At 36.9% G+C, this 20,288-nt stretch overlaps 3 protein-coding genes across 3 annotated transcripts; 1 reads left to right on the top strand and 2 right to left on the bottom strand.

Annotated features, from left to right (window-relative positions):
- On the top strand, positions 222-2,938 carry LOC109713288 (F-box/LRR-repeat protein At3g26922-like). Its single transcript, XM_020237291.1, has 4 exons — positions 222-231; positions 1,056-1,975; positions 2,067-2,234; positions 2,367-2,938. The coding sequence occupies exons 1-4, from the start codon at positions 222-224 to the stop codon at positions 2,793-2,795; spliced, it is 1,527 nt and encodes a 508-aa protein (XP_020092880.1). The 3' UTR covers positions 2,796-2,938.
- On the bottom strand, positions 2,845-7,340 carry LOC109712600 (probable galacturonosyltransferase 12). The gene is made up of 7 exons (XM_020236244.1): positions 6,747-7,340; positions 5,277-5,332; positions 5,007-5,165; positions 4,502-4,831; positions 4,002-4,262; positions 3,507-3,809; positions 2,845-3,405 (listed from the first exon to the last, which is right to left on the bottom strand). The coding sequence occupies exons 1-7, from the start codon at positions 6,955-6,957 to the stop codon at positions 3,124-3,126; spliced, it is 1,602 nt and encodes a 533-aa protein (XP_020091833.1). The 5' UTR covers positions 6,958-7,340; the 3' UTR covers positions 2,845-3,123.
- On the bottom strand, positions 11,093-12,553 carry LOC109713445 (aspartic proteinase nepenthesin-1-like). Its single transcript, XM_020237533.1, has one exon. The coding sequence runs from the start codon at positions 12,489-12,491 to the stop codon at positions 11,304-11,306; it is 1,188 nt and encodes a 395-aa protein (XP_020093122.1). The 5' UTR covers positions 12,492-12,553; the 3' UTR covers positions 11,093-11,303.

Below are 20,288 nucleotides of genomic sequence, written 5' to 3'. Positions count from 1 at the left end.
TGTAAATCAACTAGGATTCGAAGTTGGGTCTTAGGTATTAACCATCATGCCTTTTTGCTGCTTGCGCTAGGGACGGTCGGTAGAGTTTCTGTTGATTGCTTTGTATATTACGACACAAAATGAAAGTGAGACATCCTAATATTTGGGAACAGATCAGTTAATATGACTACATTAGCAGGCCTGTGGAGGCTAAAACCTAGTATCAAACATGATCACACGTTATGGCACAAGGTGAACTGATGAAGTGTTCGAGGTCGTGGTGCTCCCTCGGATAGAAAACGCGCGGGCCCTGAAGCTTCTTGCAGGGTCGGAGTGTCACTGCTCATCAACACGGCCACTATCGACATGGTAGGTCCTTTAGCAGGATCTTCGTGAACACGCGGCAATTCAATAGTGATATGCCTGTGATCTTCTTGAACTCAAGCCCGGAAAGATTAGGCCCAATTCAAAATCATAGATAGTTTGAACTTGGGCCAGGACCAATAGGTGTCAAAGTAGTTTGGGCTTTAGCCAGGCCCAGGATAGAGCAAGATCTAGCCCAGAATTTCTGAAGGAGTCGAACACCTGGATATTATGACATGAGCACCACTTCCTTTATTTTATAGAGTTAAAAAAAAATAAAAATAAAAAAGGAACATCACATCTTTAGACCTCAACATTCTTCTATTGCGAGGCATTTTATTCTTAACTTGCCATGCAATTTCCAGCACATGCAGCTAGTGAGAGGTTCCTTTTCAACTTACGAAACCACAAATTTAGTTAAAAATTAGCAACAACTTCTAATGAATTCTGAGTCCAATTTAAGAAAAATTACTCAAATCAAAACTACTAAAGTTGGAGGGCTCATTAAAGTGTCTCCATACATTGTCAACTAAGATATTACTTCCCTCAACTTCCTTCTTCCTCTCACTCTTTCTATATTGAGTCTTCTGAGAGAAGATGCCCACCCACCAACTGTTTGACAAAGTCCTCAGAGAGGAGAATGTTACAACATATAACACAAGAAGAGACCATTCTCTACAAAGTAATAATTTACTAAAGATCAACAAATTCAGAACTAATGAAGAGGCAAAGTATGGGGAGAGGAGAAGATAGGATCAGTAATCTCCCTGATCCTATCCTCCAATCCATCCTCTGTATGATGCCTCTAAAATCAGCTATAAGAACAAGCACCCTCTCACAGAGATGGAGAAACTTATGGGAGTATAGCTTGATCTCTTCCGCCGCTTTAGAATTCGGCGACGAATTCTCCTGCAATCAATCTCCGAAGCAGTTCGTGTCGATGCTCAATCGGTATCTACACATCTACGAAAGCAAGCACGTCGAGAAGTTCCGAATTCTCTTCTCCCCCTTCGATCTCTTCTTCCGTGATATCGAGACTTGGATTGGCTTTGCGGTTAGTAAAGGGGTGAAACAGCTTGACATAGACCTCTCGCAAGGGATCGTGCAAAACGGAGTGTATATTGATGGAAAAGTGGCGTTTGTATTGCCGAATTCTTTATTTGAGTGCAACACTTTGACCAATTTGAGTTTGAGCCGATGCGACATTGCTTCTCCTTTCGACGTGAGCGGATTTCGCGGCCTTCGTCAACTCTCTCTTAGTCATGTTAACATCACAAATGATATGCTCGAAAGGATGTTAGTCGACTGCAGGGCCCTCGAAAGCTTGAGCATTAAAAGCTGCTTACTACTTTCCGAGATTAGGATTACAGGCCCGGAACTTAGACTTCAAAAGTTGACAATAATGGATTGTTTCGAGGCTTACGATCTCGAGATATCTGCTCCCAAGCTTCAATCTTTAATCTACTATGGGAGGATCTGTTCCACAAATGAGTTCCATAACATGTCTTCGTTGGTCGACGCATGCATATATTCGATTGGTAGAGTTAACTATGATCTTGATGATGACTATGCCAAGTGGATATCTGATCTTTCTCAGGTTAAGGTTCTGACACTTTGCAGTGTAGCCCTGATGGTAATTTAAATTTTTCTTATTCATTTGTTGTTTTATTCAAATCTTTTTCTTAGTTCATGAATTCGATATAGCGCCTTGAATTTTCGTTCAGGGTATAGCCTTTGCCGACGAGTACGGTGAGGAGGAACTCCCTATAGAGTTGCAGAATCTGCAGGAGTTGCAGCTTGTGATGGATTCGCTGACCGAAGAACATCTCTCGTACATCTCAGCCTTTTTTCAGCTCTGTCCTTCTCCATTCCTCGAAAAGCTTTTCATTCAGGTATATCCGTGTTTTGGTTGCCTTCGGTTAGACTCGTATATGTTACCCTGTTAAACTTCAAAATTTCATCAATTTGCTTTCTTTTATCTATCTTTGGATATTTTATTATTCCGATGATATTGAATCTTTCAGCTTCCTGGAGAGCTCAATGAGCTAATCGACATAACGTATGGAGCGTTTATTGACGAGGATTCGCCTGGTGTTTTATTTAACCATCTAAAAGTGATCAAAGTTACCAATTTTCGGGGGTTTGTTAATGAACTGAGACTGGTGAAGTTTCTGCTAGAAAAAGCTGTTGTTTTGGAATCTCTTGTACTGGTTACTCCTCTAGATGTTGACCGGAATGAAGAATCTAATAATAGCCAAAGTGGCTGCGAAACGCAATTCATGAAGCCAAGAGAAACCTTGTCTCTCAAAATTCTTCGAGGGCAGTTGTTATTGCTATCAAAGGCCTCGAATGAAGCTCGAATTGTGTTACGTGAATTTTCTGAAGATGACCGTAGTTTGAATCCGATGCATTCGATACTTTATACAGAGAATGTAATACAAGTGTTCGACTGAATCAAATGGCCATTTTGTATCTTACTGTCAAGTTAATGCGAAATTAGCCTTTTCCTTTGGTTGATAGATACTATGTTCTTTTTCTTTATTATAATGTTTCTATATCCATCCAAGCATACATTTCAAAATAGGCCATCAGAAAAGAACAGCAAAATCATTTCTACAGAAGAAAATATGCATGAAATTGGTTAAGATCTAAATACGTCTCATATCGACAGTATAAGAACTCGAATGCTCTTTGTTCATTCTCTTGGATCAAATCCAAGAGTTTATCCTTGTTCGATCACGTCGCTTAACTTGAAGTGCCGATCAAAATCGCACAACAGTTCTAAGCTCTTATATTGCATGCTCTAAGGAACTTGTCCGAGAAATTTAAGTATTTGGTCCAAAGCGGTCGGAGCTGTGGGAAAGCAATGTCCAACCAAGGCTTTGCCCTGCCATTGAAGTGGATTACTGCTGCTTTTTGCACATCAGATACAGTTGTGTTCTCTTGGTATCCGAGGCCGAGCATGTGCCAGTAGGGATCAATAACATGAACATGGCCGTGAAAGGCGATTAGACCGGGCGGAAGAGTCCCTAGTTGCCATAAACTGAGGTCTGATTTCAAGTTCTGCAGACGAAATTTGAACAACAAGTAGATCTTTCAAAAATTGAGCAAACAAAAAAAAAAAAGCGTTAAAAAGATTATAAGAAGATATAGAGCATATGTACTTTTTGGAGCCAGTAGTGATAAGTCTCACTGATGTTTGTTCTTCGCCATGCGTCGAGATCGAATATATTCATGCCATATGCCCAGGCACACTCATTAGGATCGAAATTTTCTGCTATCAGAGGGTGTGAGAAGTTCAGATAGCTCTTGAATTTCTTCGACATCACAAATTTGTCAGCCCCTCTGCAAGTCTGCACCGCGCCATTTACTTTGCCTTGCAGGTCGATTTCGAACAAGGGCGAGAGATCAGCTTGGATGACGACGTCGTCGTCGAGAAAAACTATCTTGTCGAGGCTAGGAAACAACTGTGAGGATCAAACAAAATCTCCTTAGACAGTGTTACTACATGTAGTTATAAAGAGTTTGGTATGTTGATTTGGTTAAGTAAAAGGGGGACGGTTCCCACGCCAGACCATCAAATCTAGCGTTCAAATTGCTTTGAAAGCCGTGCGTTTCGCGCTTGGATTAAACTTTTTTGAACATGTTTTTAAACTCACCTCGGGCAGATGAATGCGGATATGGTTCATGACAGACTGGTATTTTGGACTTAGTGCCTGCAACTTTGCTGCCACCACAACCGGCTTCTCGCCGACATTGGCCACGATTGCCGACGACCCTCCGCGGAACTGTGACCGGGCCGCCCGGTCCTTCTCCATCGCCTCCATGACGGGGACCTTCCCCCTCGCGAACCAGTCGAAGTGGTGCAGCCCCTTCACCTCCACCACAGCAGGTCCCAGCGGGTGCAGTGAGAACCACGCCTGCATATATATACATTGAATTTAGAGCTTATTGTTTAGGATCTAGAGTTTATTGAATAAATGATCCGAACTTGAGCTAGCTCAACTCAGTTAGTGTTAGAAGCTGATCTCTTATGAGTGGCTCGAATTCGACTCGAACCTAAATGAGTCGGTTTGAGTTTGGCTCGGTTATAAACAGAGCTGAGCTTGGGCTTAGCTTAGGACATTTGTGTTCGTGTTCAGTTCGTTTACACCGCTACCTGCATGGGCGCGAACGTCTTCCGGTCGGTGATGACATGCAGCACGACCGACTCCGGACTGAGTGCATTGGCGACCAGTGATGCAGCCACGACCGCTGCCGCCAGCACATTGTCGGAGGCAAGAACGAAGTGGCGGAGCGTGGGGTTCACAAGGGCAGGGACGCGCTCCGCCTCCGGTAGCTGGAGGCGGGCTCCGGCGTTGGTCGAGTGCTCATGGGCCAGGCGCAGCGAGAGGCAGTGCAGCGGCTTCGGGATGCTCGTCGACGCCACGTGGCGGTACAGGTACTCCTGGATCTTGGCCGTCCTGGTCTTCTGTTCCAGCAAAGATATCTGTTTTTTTGGTCACCGAGTCAACACTAAGAAGTCAAATGTCAACAGTCAAATATAGCAAAATTCTCGGTTTAGAATCATATATATATAACGGCTAGTTTTTTTTGAGAATAGGTAGCACGCTTATATAACGGCTAGTTGTTTCAGCTGTTGTGTTTAGTAAGACTAATGGTACCATGGCTTTGAGCCTTAATGCAAAGGTTTTGGCATCTGATCGATTATTGCTCTTCATCTCTGCGATGAACTCGTCTAGTGTTTGCGGAACGTCCCACCCTTGCGGCGATAATTCGTCGATCTTGGCTTCTTCAAGAATCTGATATATTTCTTCTGGAATCTTCACAAAGAGAAAAAAATTAAATTCTGTTCTCATTATAAGTTTTCTTTTAAAAAATAAGTCAATACGATAATTTATGATTGATTTTTTGGGTTGGAAACAACGATTTACCGACGATTCAAGTTGCCGTCGCCATAATCTTGGACCTAGCCTTTTCCCTACACACCCTATAAAAAAACCAATGTATAGATTACATTTTAGTACAAATTCATCAGTGAATAAAATGCTATTTTCTAAAGATAAGATATGAAAATACACATATCATCTACATTGTTCGTTAATGTATGTCCCTCCATTCCAACCAACTACAAAATTCCTAGTATACTTTGCTTCGAGAATTAGTTTAGATGAAAATTTAAAAAAAAATTTCCTTGAAGCTCATATGAAAAGAAGTACTTGGCTTGTGACAGGAATGCCAATTGTAAGAGGAAACTGTCAAACTATGTTGGCTGGTCTTAATATTCAAACAAGAAATTAGGTGTTTGCTTGAGAACTGGGCATGTTGGACCTTCCATCAACATCATTCGGAGTGTTTTTTTTTTTTTTTTTAAAGAGAGATAGGTAACACGCTATCCACTTCGTTTATTTCATTTAGAAATAAACTTAGCTACAAATGTGAATTAATTAGGATTTGAACTTGGGATCTCGGGTACCAACTATCAAACTCTTTACCATTTGCTCTAGGAATGGTCGGTATCATTCAGAGTGTTGCTACAACTAATTTGGATAAGCCAACATTTCCTTCATATTCCTTTTTCCATTTCATAGCTACATGCCTAAACTTGCCCTTGTTTTTTTATTTTTGTCGCGTATCCATAATATAGTTGATAGTCACAGCCAATAAAATAATATTTTGACAATTTATATAATTCTGAAGTTTCTGTTGGGAAAATTTAGAATACTCTTTCTTAGATATTTACTATCTAAATGTTTGATATTTTTGGTCACTCTACCTTGGATATAGCACATTGTTGCATTATTTACCTATTTATTTTGCGAGGTAAATGCATCATTATATTAAATTTTGATCCTGTTTAATTATGCATGTATAAACAAATTATTTAATAACTACCAAATGTTTATAGTTCTTTTTTTTGAGAATAATATTTATTTATTTATAGTTTTATAAAGCAAAAAAAGAAGAAGAAGAATTTACTTTCCTTTTCCATTTGTCACAATAATAATCATGATATTTCCCTACGTTCTACCAGAGTTGTATATATTAATTAGGCACGTGACTTTATTTGCACAAACTTATATCAACAAACTTTTTTTTTCCTTTTTGTTTCTCTTTTTGTTTCTATGAAAGCTACAATTAACATATCTCTGCAATGATGTTAGAACATTTTATAAGATTGAAAGGTACTAAGAACTCAACTGAAAATACATAATAAGAAGATTATGATTAAAAAAAAAATCTTAAGTGAGATTAGGAATTTTCATAGCATTGGTAATTTTTCAATAAGAGGTAGTCCTATAACATTCTATTTTTCATGCATGAAAAAAAAAATGATAGAGTTAAGAGAGCCATTAATTTGTAATTTACCTAAAGAAGAGCACTCATACTAATTTGTAATTTACCTAAAGAAGAGCACTCATATTGGTCCTCAATTGTATCCATTGCAGTCAACACGAACACGAACCGCAGCAAGAACATCGCGAAGAGTAGCGAATAGAACACCATTCGATACGACAGCCGCCTCGACGCGACCTTCACCTTGATGAAATCCCTCACACCCTTCCCCGTCAACACCGTCACGTGCCGCATGCTCGGCGATATGTGCAGCTGCATTGTGCTCTCCTTAACCTGCTGCTTTCTCTCTCTCTCTCTCTCCCTCTCTCGCACGACCTCAAAAACTCCGAATTATTCGCTCACAAAGAGATCGAGGCTCATGTACGCAGAAGAGAAAGAGATGCATCCTTGGAATGTAATAGGAGATTCAGTTTCTGGTGTTCCTGAAGTAGCTATCCACCACCTACTTTGCTTAGAGCTCGGGCTAGTGCTTTAATTCCTTGTACTGTTATAATTAAGAGGGGATCACCTCAGGTGTTAGCTAGCTAGAGTGGTTTGGTGAGGGGATTCTTCTTGTTTGCAACATGGGGTTTCTCATCATGCAAATAAATGTAATAAATACACAACTTTTTGTTAGCTTCTTTGTCTCTCTTATTATTGATTGGTTTTGAAGTATAAGGGTAGTGTAATGTAGTTGTAATATATAAAAAAAAAAGGGAATAGATGGGAGGGTGCTATCTCTAAGTATTCAAATGTGAGTTTCGTTGGTTACTTTGGCTTCAAATAAAGTGAGGGAGGGAAAGTGAACCAACAGCATCCTTCCTCAGAGACAGGGACACACCAACAAGGAGTTAGCATTTTGTTTTTCTTTTCCCCTTTTCTTTTCTTTTCAATTTTTTTTTTCCCTTCTTTAATAACAATCTTATTTGATTCACCTCCCTAGATTCTTGCTTGAAGCAGAGGGAGACACCATATGAAAAAGCTAAAATTTAATTTAGAGATGTCTTAGAACAGATATTGCTAATTAAGGCTTAGCCTAGTGGTTGGTCTCGCTTGCTCCATTGTGGGTGATCTCTGGTTCAAATAATAATAATGATAATAACCGACCGTCCCTACAGCAAGTGAGAAAGGGCTTAGTGGTTGGTATCCGAGATCCAAGTTCGAATCCTAATTGATTCACATTTCTTGCTAAGTTTATTTCTAAATGAAATAAACGAAACGGGTAGCGTGTTACCTATCTCTCAAAATAATAATAATAATAATAATAATGCTATATATATATATATATATATATAGAGTCCGGGTATTATACTATCAGTAGTACCAAGTTCTTGTTACTATCGAATTTTCTGCTGTTCGATCTACCTTTTGATCATTTCCACCTGTTAGATTATACTATTCAACCAACTACCCACTCAACACTAATAGACCACTATCATCCTAACGGATAATCACTATCATCATAACCGCACATCCTTTTATCCAACGGTTGAAAATTCGATAGCACCAAGTGTTTGGTACTATCGATAGTATAGTAGCAAAATTCACACACACACACACACACACACACACACATATATATATATATATATATATATATATATAGCAGGGCTGCTGTGCTCTCAGGAGCACGGAGGCCTCCGTGCTCCTGAGCCATTTTCGATGATGGAGTTTCCGAATCGACGATCGGCTCTGTTAAACTTGATCTAGCGTATTTGAAGCTTCTTGAAAATAATTTTTGCAATTTTTTGATATCATTTACCTAGTGATCGAAAGGATTCAAAACCATAATTTTTAATGGTTGATATCTGCCGTTTTCAAGTTTAACGGTGTAAAAGTATTCAAATCAGATGAAATTTTGATACAAAATTCTTTATACTATCTACAACAAGATCAATATTTCGGATCGAAAATTTTAGTGCTATATCACCACTTTTTATAGGATTTTTATTTTCAGCCGTTAAAAATTATTGATTTTGAATCATTTCGATTGGTAGGTAAATGATATCGAAAAATCGCAAAAATTATTTCCTAAAAGCTTCAAATATACTAGATCAAGTTTAACGGAGTCGATCGTCGATTCAGAAACTCCATCATCGAAAACGGCTCAGGAGCACGGAGGCCTCCGTGCTCCGTGCTCCTGAGAGCACAGCAGCCCTACTCTATATATATATATATATATATATATATATATATATATATATATATATATANTATATATATATATATATATATATATATATATATATATATATGATTAATGGTTGTAGAATTATATAAGAATTGGTATCAGAGTAAATATCGATTAGTCAACATTTGATGTCAGAGCAATTAACAATCCCGAAAATGCAATGTGTTTGTTATGACCAAATTATAGTAGTTTACTAGAGCGATGTGCCACAAAAGCTAGGCTGTTAGAATAATTAACCGTTGATTAAAGAAGATAGTATTCTGGTCATGCAAATGGTTAATATTTTCATAAGAAATACCCACTAACTCCACATGATAGTATCAATGTATTATGTATACATATTTTTTTTGTTTACAACCTATAGGCTTTTGCCACAACTTTGGGCCTCCACTCACTTACTGTGGGCCGTATACTTGTCTCTAATAGTCATTGGCCTAAATCATTGGCCTGACCGTTTGGATTAGGGATAAGAAGAGGGATAACCCTTTATCCCCTCCTTTATACTCAAACGTAAATTTTTTACTCGAGAATTATAGTTCTCGGATACCTGGTATAATTATTCCCACAAACACCTTTATTTTCTATATATAACTATCCATTATTTTTCTTATTCTATATTATCTATCCAAACGCTATTTTTTTTATCCCCGGGAACAACCCAATTTTTATCCAAACGCTATTTTTCTTATCACCATAGTTGTATCTATTCCTGTAATAGCTAGTTCTTGCTTATACCCGAACCAAACGAAAGCTTCAAAGTTATGGAAACAAAATACACAAATAAATAAATCTCCCTTCTTTGAAGCCCCTTGATTAGGAGGAAGTTTTTCTTTCTATTCCTTATAAAATCTATATATGCTCAATCCCATTAAGTTAATATAGGACTATGATAACTGTAAACTGAAATAATTTCAAAAGGAGAATTTTATGTTGTAACTTTACGAAAAAAAATTCTCATAACGCCATCACTTGAGACTGTTCCGCCGCACAAATAAGTAGTAAATAACAAAAGCTAAAGACATTTAAGTAACAAAATTATGTAAAACAATCGTTGTTTTTCAAATCTTGAATATCTAGATAACGGTATTTTAATATTTATATTCAACACCCCTCTCTCACGTTTGGGTTTGAAATATTTTGATATGCCTCAAATGTAAACTTAAACTAAATGACAGAAAATTATGTTTAAGTGACAGAAAATTAATAACGTAAGGAATCTAGCGGAAGTTGAACTTAGGATCCCCTGATCCAATACCATGTAATGAAACTCATTTGAAAAATATTCATTAATTACTAGCTGAGTTGAAATAAAAAATTTTAATGGTGACACCAAACTGAATTTGAACCATGGCAGAAAAATTTTATATATTTGAAAATGTTTAGATTTTTTGTGCATGAAATAAATCCAGATGAAACAAGAGTAATCGTCAATAAAAATAATATAATATTTATTTTCAGAACAAGTAGGTGGAGGTGCATGTCCTTGTGATGCCTCAGTTTTCCGGGGCTCACCCATCTTTGACTAATAGTTCTAGCACACTTAACTCTCTTAATTTTTTAAGAAATTGGGGTATTTGAGCTTGTGAGCTTGACAATCGGACCAGTGGAGATCACATGTTCTTGAGATAATTAGTGAGGATAAAATGGTGATGTAAATAGAATTGTTGAACAAATGTTGAGCAAGGTCAGCTAAATGTGGGACGACTATTATTTACTTGCAATGATGTAACTCTATTTTGTACATCTTTGATACTCTTAATTTTTTATGAGAGTATTAAGTTAGCAATGCATCATCAATATACTTTGTACAAGCCTATTTGATTCAAGCTTCGAGCGTTGACTTTGACCACGGAGAGAACACAAACTCTCACTGGCTGTTCGACATTAAAAAGAAATTATATTTGTTTTCTTGAGAATGGAAGTTATTGTATGTAATTGAGTATAATTGTTGAAATTAATTATTTCATAGAATTTTTTTCGTTTTTCTTTTTTCTTTTTAGAAGGCCTAGAGGCCCACAATTTTGATTTTGAGGTCTCTGTAGCAGGATTCATATAGAAAAATTAACAATGAATTATGCACGAGGTCCATTCGATAATTTTTTTAGATGGGATTTAGATTTAAATAAATTTAGTTGTTAATAAACTAAAAGGATACAAACAACTGGATCAAACAACACCACCAATTCAACTATTTTAAGAAAAATAAGTTATATGGAAGTCTCAAAAAGACAACTGCTTTTCTTTTGCACTTTCTAAATCAAAACAACAACTGTTCATAATTACAATTAAGATGAGTGATTCAACATACATATAACACAACGCAAGTTCGTTCATATAACGATTTCTACTGCCCCATAGAAATATAACATACAACTCAATTAATCTCAACGAAAACAAGATAAACACCAAGTACATGGCTAACACACAACTTCGATCAAAGTTTACTGCATTGCGCTGGCACGAAGGATAGAACATCGTTGTCTAGATCGTAAAGTATATGCATATTCTGCTGCTGGAAATTCCCGAGTATCGAAGAGTTGTCGGTTGAGTTTAACATCGCAAGGCACCACAAACCTGTCTCCGAATCCGATATCATGTAATTATCCACGGGCAAATTCATGTCAGCACCGTCGAAGTGGAACGTCATGTTCGGCATTTGCGGCGGCGGCGGTCGCAACGAGTAGCAAAGATCAAGTTCAAGTTTCAACCCGTCGGCAGGCGGTCGATTCACCAGAGATTGGATCGCTTGCTTCACAAGTTGGTACGCGACATCTCCTAAGTATGTGAAAGTGGTGCCAGAGTCGATGATCAGCCCGCCGCTTCCGTCCGTTCTTATCGCGAAAGCTGTTGACGGGACAGGAAGTAGTGTCGCGCCGAGGGATATTCCTTTCAAAGGCAGGTAGTAAAAAGAAGCAAAGGTAGAGTTAGGGTTTCGAACAAAAGCAGTAGATTTTACTGCAGTTCCACTTAAACTGGCGGAAGAACCGAAAAAAAGTGAGCTGGTGCTGCGAATATCGTAATAAGAAGTGAGACAGTAAGAGAACTTTCCGACGCCCAATTGTGACACCAATGACAGACTGCTTTTCCCCAGTCCAACAATACCGGAGGAGTTACCGTAGTCGCCAAGGCTATCAGTGCTGCACCCAAAACCAATATCCGGCACGGAGACTGGCTCGGAGGATCCGAACGTGAAGATCTCGCTGCCGAGCACTCCTACTGTCGCGCCGCTCCCATACACGATATTGTAGGTGCATGAGCCCTTGAGGCAGGAACCGCGAAAGTCGAGGGCCTCGCATAAGGAGCTGTTGCAGGGGAGCGAAGAGAAGGTGGGGGATTTGTGAGGGTCGTACTTGGGCACGACCAAGTCGGTGCAGTTCTTGCAGGGGAGACACTCGATCCAGACGAGGGTGCTGCCGGTGTCGGCCAAGCCCAAGTACGGAACGGGGGGAGTGCCGACGGCGAGCTCCATGAGGTAGCCGCCCGCGGTCGAGTAGTGGAGCGGAGTCGTGACGTTTGCCCTGGCGCCAGCCAGTCGAACCGTGTCGCGCGCCGCCGCGCGGCGGATGAGCTCCGCCATCGTATAGTTGCCGTCGGAGTTGACGTGAGTGACCTCGATTCGCATGCCGTCGAAAGCAGAAGAAGCTAGAGGGTGCAGGAAGAAGGGAAGCACGAGAAGAGGTAGGATTAGCGCCATGACAATTCCCGGGGAGGGAGTGTATAATGTGGGGGTATGTATGTATGTATGTATTGAGTGGTATATATAGATGATTATCTGTGTACCAATGCACGCAAATTAAAGACATAGTCAATGTGTTAGCTGCAAAACAATAATATATGATGCGTGTTTATATATAGACATGCCAATTCAATGTTAATTAATAATCCTTACTTTTCTAGTTATGTAGGGGGATTGAATGGCATCTAAAAAGCTTCTTCTCAAGATTGGAGATAGAGAAAGATCTTAAGAGGGGCTGGGATTGGGTTGCCTAGAAGTGATAACAGAATTAGAGAACTCAAAAAGTTACTTTCAAGATTCCATGTCATTGACACACCCGATGAACTACGATGGAGATAGAATGCGAGTCTGTGTTTCACAGTTAGATCGGTTTATAAGTTGATCAATGATTTTGGCATTCGAGACATTCTTCAACAAAAAGTTTGGGTACTTAAAATACCGCCTAAAGTTAAGATTTTCATCTGACTAGCTCTGAAGAAGCGCTTACCTACAATAGACAATATGCTTAAAAAAGGTTGGTCTGAAAACCAACAGTGTGTTCTGTGCGGCAGTGAACTCGAAACTGGCGATCATCTGCTTGTGGGATGCATTTTTAGTAGATATTTATTATTCAATATCTTCGAAGAAAGAGTTATCTCGAGGTCGGTGGAGGGAGTCAGGGGACTTCGGGAGTATGTACTGGGAAATAGTGCCCAAGGGCCAGCTGAGAAGGAGCTGGCTAGTTTGGCGACTTGTTGGTGGATGATTTGGTGAGAAAGAAATAATGTGATTTTTAGAAATCAATCTTTCGACGCCTTAGTGGCTATCAGACAAATCCGTGAAATGATAAGGGAATACGCTAAGTTGCAACTCTAAGTGACATTTTATTTTTTTTACTTTTATTTATTTATGTATTTATTTTCCTTTTATGTAACTGTTTGATCCATTCGAGACCCTGCTGCCTCAACATTTGTAGTAGAATTTATTTTCCAAATAAATGAAGCGGATAGCGTGCTGCCTTTATCTTAAAAAACTTAAAAATTATATATATATATATATATATATAGAGTCCGGCTATGGTGCTTGTAAAAGCACCAAGCATTTGGTGCTTGTAAATTTTTTATCGTTAGATTTCTTTCTTTGATCATTTTTACCCGCTAGATTATACTATTCAACCAACCACCCACTCAACCCTAGGTTGCCTTTGATCATTTTTATCCGTTAGATTATACTATTAAACCAACCACCCACTCAACCCTAGGGGGCCCACATCATCCTAACCGCACATCCCTTAATCCAAGGGCCGAAAACTTACAAGCACCAATAACTTGGTACTTTTAAAAGCATAGGAGCTCAATTCTATATATATATATATATATATACAGAGAAGAGAGAGAGAGAGAGAGAGGAGGAGAGAGAGAGAGAGGAGAGAGAGTTGAGCTAGAATCATTATCGATAGCAAACGGGCTACGTTGCCACCCATTTTTTTTTGATAATAGAGCCCAAATCGACGATCGCACCGTTGAACATGATCTATACCACTTAGAAGTATTTACAAATCAAATTTAAATTCTTTAACATCATTTGTCTAATGATCAAAGGGTTTTAAATATTTTGTATTTTATGTCGATTATGAGGCGTTTTCTTATTTAACGCGTAAAGTTATCTAAATCAATTGAATTTTTGTTAGAAAACCTTAAAGTATTTAAAACAAGATCTATACTCTTGATCTTGATTACAAGACTCCTATTATTATTTTTTAAAGAATATTCATTTTCAGTCGTTCATTTTTATGTCCACTCGATGGATAGGAGAACAATATCGGAAACGTATGAAATTTGATTTCTAAATACTTTAAGTGGTATAGATCATGTTAAACGGTGTCGATCGTCAATTCAGAGGCTCCATCATCGAAAACAAATGGATGGCAACGGAGTCCGTTTGCTATCGATAGCATTCTAGCNTATATATATATATATATATATATGCTTGTATACTATCGGTAGCACGGAGGCCTCCATGCTACCAAATTGTTTTCAATGATGCAGCTTCCAAATCGACGATCGGCTCCGTTAGATTTGATCTACACTATTGAAAGTATTTGAAAACTAAATTTCATAATTTTTCGGCATCAAACGAGTAGTCTAAAAATGAACGGTAAAAGACGTGAATTTAAGATCAGAGGTACTGATCTTACTCTAAATAGTGAAAAAAAAATTTCTATAAAGATTTCATCAGATTGGAGTGTTTTATACTATTAAATTCACAAACGCATCACATCTACCATTAAAATTATCAATTTTGAGACCTTTTGATCACTAGTCAAATAATGCCGAAAAATTATGAAGTTTAGTTTCCAAATACTTTTAATAGTATAGATCAAGTCTAACGGAGCCGATCGTCGATTTGGAACCCGCATCATTGAAAACAACTTGGTAGCACGGAGGCCTCCGTGCTACTGATAGTATACCAGCCTAGCTATATATATATATATATATGTAGAGAGAGAGAGAGAGAGAGAGAGAGAGAGTTGGGCTACTATACTTTTATGAGTAGTGGACCCTTCGTACTCATAAGTTGTTCTCAATGTTGGAGCTTCCGAATTGACGATCCATACCGTTAAATATGATCCAGAGTATTTGAACCTTCTAGAAAATAAATTTCGTGCTCCTAATAGCACACAAGACCTACTATATATATATATATATATATATATATATATATTGAGTCCGGCTACTATACTCTTATGAGTATAGTCTCCTTTATACTTATAAGTTTTTGGCTATTAGATCTAACCTTTTGACCATTTTCATTCATTAAATCATACTATTTAACCAACCATCCAATCAACCCTAGGAAACCGGCCACTATCATCCTAACCGGAGAGCACTATCATCCTAACCGCACATTCCTTTATCCAACAGCCGAAAACTTATGAGTATAAAAGGCTCTATACTCATAAGAGTATAGTAGCCCTATAGGCTAGGGCTACTATACTCTTACGAGTATAGACCCCTTTATACTCATAAGTTTTCAACTGTTAGATCTACTCCGTTGACCATTTTCACCCGTTAGATCATACTATTCAACCAACCATCCATTCAACCCTAGGGGACCACTATTAACGTAACCAGGGACCACTATCATCTTAACCACACATCCCTTCATTCAACGGTCGAAAATTTATGAGTACAAAGGGTTCTATACTCATAAGAGTATAGTAGCCCTAGCATATAGTCTGGCTGGGAAGCTAGCATTCCAGCCTAAGTCTATATATATATATATATATATATATATAGTCCAGCTGGGATACTATCGATAGCACTAAGGATTTGGTACTACCAAGTTTTCCATCATTAGATTTAACCTTTTGATTATTTTTACCCGTTAGATTATACTATTTAACCAACCACCCACTCAACTCTAGGGGGTCCACATCATCCTAACCGCACATTTCTCAATCCAAGGGCTAAAAGAACTAACAGCACCAGATAGCTTGGTGATAGTATTCCAACCTAGTTCTATATATATATATATATATAGCTAGGGTTACTATACTCTTATGAGTATAGACATTTTTATGCTTATAAGTTTTTGACCGTTGGATGAAGAAATGTGCGGTTAGAATGATAGTGATCTCCGAGTTGGATGAAGAAATGTGCAGTTAGAATGATAGTGATCTCTGATTAGAATGATAGTGGTCCTATAGGGTTGAATGGATGGTTTGTTGAATAGTATGATCTAATGAGTGAAACTAGTTAAAAAGGTAGATCTAACGACCGAAAATTTATAAGTATAAAGAAATCTATACTCATAAGAGTATGGTAACCAGACTCTTATTGTAATACCAATAATTAGATGGCTTGAACGGCTACTAACCGCTGGATAATACAAATTATAAACTATAAAAATTAGCTATTAAGTCATCCAAACGTCATAACGAGCTTAGGACTGGAGCGAAGAGAGAACCTTTTTTTTTTTTTTTTTTTTTTTTGTTTTCTTTACAAAAAATTGGTTCTTTGACTTTTTTATAGATGCATCTATTTTATTCCTCGCTTTTTTAAATGATCATATCGTTGTCGTTCTCAATTCTTTTTTGATTAGTGGAATTGATGTAGCCTAATAAAATTAGGCTGATTAATTAATTACTATATCGGTGGTGGCATACGTGGAGGACTAGTTGTAAAAAATAATAATAATAATAATAATAATAATAAAACATATTCATAATTGCAATTAAGATTAAAAAATTGCAATTACGTATTATTGGATAAAGTATTTGTTGGAATAATATTTTAAATTTTTTTAAAAATAATGTTTTATAAAAAAAAACAATACATTAAAGATTATTTCAATAACTTCTTTAACCTTTTCGTAAAAAAAAAATCACTAGTTTTATTGTATATATTTTTCCCAACAATTTGGGAAAGCTACAGTAATTTTTAGCAAAAGGCTTTTTTACTGTAGCAAAACAGTATTTTTTATTGTGATGAAAATTTTTACTGTAGNGATTTTATACTTTTTAATTAGAAAAAATTTTCTACGGGCGACAAGGGACTTTTTACTTTATTTTATTGTATTTCGGGTGGTTAAATTTTTCTTAAATCATTAATATTATAAATCTTCGTGCATACTAATCTTCTGGCTAATGAGGTAACTGATTCTCCCTTTTTTTTAGATTCTCTATTACTTCACCTGTGTAGTTGTGTAGATATTATCTCATTAAGGGAAGGACACCTTGTTTGGGAAAAATCTTTAAAGAGAATCGAAAAGGAGAAAACGAAGAAGATTTAATTTTACCAAAATTTAATGTCACACTAAGAGGACAAATATATTTTTTTATAACAAAAGGGATGTCATTTTTAAAAGTAGTGTTATTTTTTATGACAAAACGATGTCATTTTTTCGGAAAACGATTTTTAATGACATCGAAAGGGTTTAACAACCCTTTTTATATATGTTATTTTGATCACTAAAAAAAAAATGCTTTTCCAATTTCTTCAATAACTTTATTAGAAATTACAAAAAAAACATATTTTATTTGAGTTTTTCTTAATACCTTTTAGCTTAGATTAAATTAGAAGAGCAAGTTTCTCTTTTTCTTAGAGCGGAGAGCCATCCAACAGAGAGGTTGAATTTACTTAGTAGTATTAAAACTAGAATTGAGCTCTTATACTTTTTGAAAGTACCAAATCACTAGTACTTGTAAGTTTTTGACCCTTGGATTAAAGAATGTGCGGTTAGAATGATGTGGACCTTCTAGGGTTGAGTTAATGGTTAGTTGAATAGTATAATCTAACGGATGAAAATGATCAAGTATAAATCTAACGGTAAAAAATTTACAAGCACAAAGTACTCGATGCTTTTACAAGCACCATAGCCGGACTCTTAAAACTATTGTTAAAAGAAGATGATCCTAACAATAATACCTAATCAGATGTTTAACAGGGTAAAGCCACACAATAATCAGATGTTTAATGTGCTGCACCTCTTAAACAAAGAGCTGCAAACAATTAACAGTGACAAGCATTATATAAATTTCCTTCCATAGTGGAATAACACGGCGACAGATAATGAACAAATTAAGGACTAAATGATAATCCAAACATAATTAATTACATTGTACTCCAACATCAACCAACTCGAGCAACAAAAGATCAAATTGGAAAGATACCAGCTCCTTATATACCAAGGTGAAAATATACTTGGAATAAGAACTTCAATCCACTTTTTTTCTTTCTTTTCCTTTTTTTTCTACTATTTGCACATTATAGACGATTATTGCGAAATGCAATCCAAGAATCCTTGTTATTTACAAATACTTGCAAGATCGAATCCCCAACTTCACGATATTTAAAGCTTCCCGCTTAACAATTTAACCCCCTCTCGCACACTTCTCTTTATCTCGATTACAGTTTTAGCACCGCTCTCGTATCGGTACGAAAATACGGGTCAATACCTTAAGGGCCAATTAAAGAATAAGTAGCTACACACCTGAGGAAGATTCAACCAATTGATCCACAAAATTTCTCAAATTTTATCTGCGATCTGTTGATTCACATTTCCAGCTAAGTTTATTTCTAAAATGAAATAAATGAAACGAATAACATGCTATCTTTCTCTCTCAAAAAAAAATATTTTGATAAGAATACCAGCCAACTGCCGCGTGATATTGCATCAATGTAAAAACATATTTGCACATCCTACAAGCCTTTTGCCCCAGCGTTGGGCCTCCACTCAATTACTGTGGGCCGTATACCAGGCTCTGATGGTATCGTTATTGGGCTAAATCAAAGGCTAGACATTTGACCTCCTAACTCCCACTTCATATCCCGTCTCACTCCCTCACCACCTCTTCCTCCATTTGCAGCCCCAAAACCCTTCCATAAACCCTCGGATACTTCCTCAGAGGCTCCCATTCCTTTGTCATTGATGATCTCAACCCCTCTTCAATTCTACCTCTACCGCATATGCCGACAATGACGAGATAGTACGATCGAGCTATCACTCCTTACTGCAGTGGCGCTCGGGCTTGCGCATTGGAGTTAACACTAGAGAAGGAGAAAGACGATAATGACGGTGAGTGGAACCCTCTCTCCCAATCTACGTGTGAAGGGGGTTCCAATCAAGTAGAAGGAGGACGGTGAGTGGAACCCTCTCTCCCGATCTACGTGTGAAGGGGGTTCCGATCAAGTAGAAGGAGGAGAGTGCCATTAGAAGGGGATGGGCGAGGTCGAAGGTGTTGGTGGAGGAGGAGGCCGCGTGTTCGATGCATAGTGGGAGATCCCTCAAATAGTGGAGTCAAATAAATGCATGGTAAAAATATCATAAACCTCAGGGCACCCCATTGTGGTTTCACAACTTCTTACTTTAGTATTATGTGGTTTAAAGTGTATCAAGTAAGTTTTTGTGGTTTCGCACTTTCTCATTTTAGTATTCTGTGGTTTAAACTGTATTAAGTTAGTACTTTGTGATTTTTTTTTTTTATTATCCATTCATCAATTTTTTTCATTAAATCAGTGGCAAAATTAAAATTAAAATTAAAAAGTAATAAAGTGAATATTCGATAAACCTAGATAGGATATATGAAGTTTTTTCTATATAATTTAACGAAATATTAACAGAATAAAAAGAAATCAGCGACAAAGTTAAAAATAAAGAGTACTAAAGTAAATATTCGATAAACCTAGATAGGATATCTAAAGTTTTTTTGTATATAATTTAACGAAATATTAACAGGGTAGCCGACAAAAAGAGAAAAATAAAACTATATAGTACTAAATTGACGTACTTTAAATCATATAATATTAAAGTGAAAAAGTGCGAAATCATAGGGTACTAAATTGGTACACTTTAAAGCATAAATTACTAAAGTGATAAAGTGCGAAACCAAGTGAGGGGTATTTGAAGTTTTCCCTAAATCTTAACAACATATACTCCTAGTTTTGAGAGAAAAAAAAAACAAAGAAAAAGAAAAAAAAGAAAAAAAGAAAGAAAATAGTTCAAAATTAATAATTTTAATGATGCAGAAATATTCAAATTAGATAAAATTTTGATAAAAAATTTTGCCATCATTTTCAAATTTGTAGAAATATTCAAATAAGATAAAATTTTGATATAAAATTCTATATACTATCTAAACAAGATTAGTGTTTATGATTGAAAATTTTAGTACTATATCATAATTTTTTTTTTAGATTTTTA

The sequence above is a fragment of the Ananas comosus genome, linkage group 7, assembly GCF_001540865.1.
Source record: "Ananas comosus cultivar F153 linkage group 7, ASM154086v1, whole genome shotgun sequence".
Classification (NCBI taxonomy): domain Eukaryota; kingdom Viridiplantae; phylum Streptophyta; class Magnoliopsida; order Poales; family Bromeliaceae; genus Ananas; species Ananas comosus.
The sequence above is the reverse complement of the archived record's forward strand: the minus strand, read 5'-3'. Positions and strand labels throughout refer to the sequence as shown.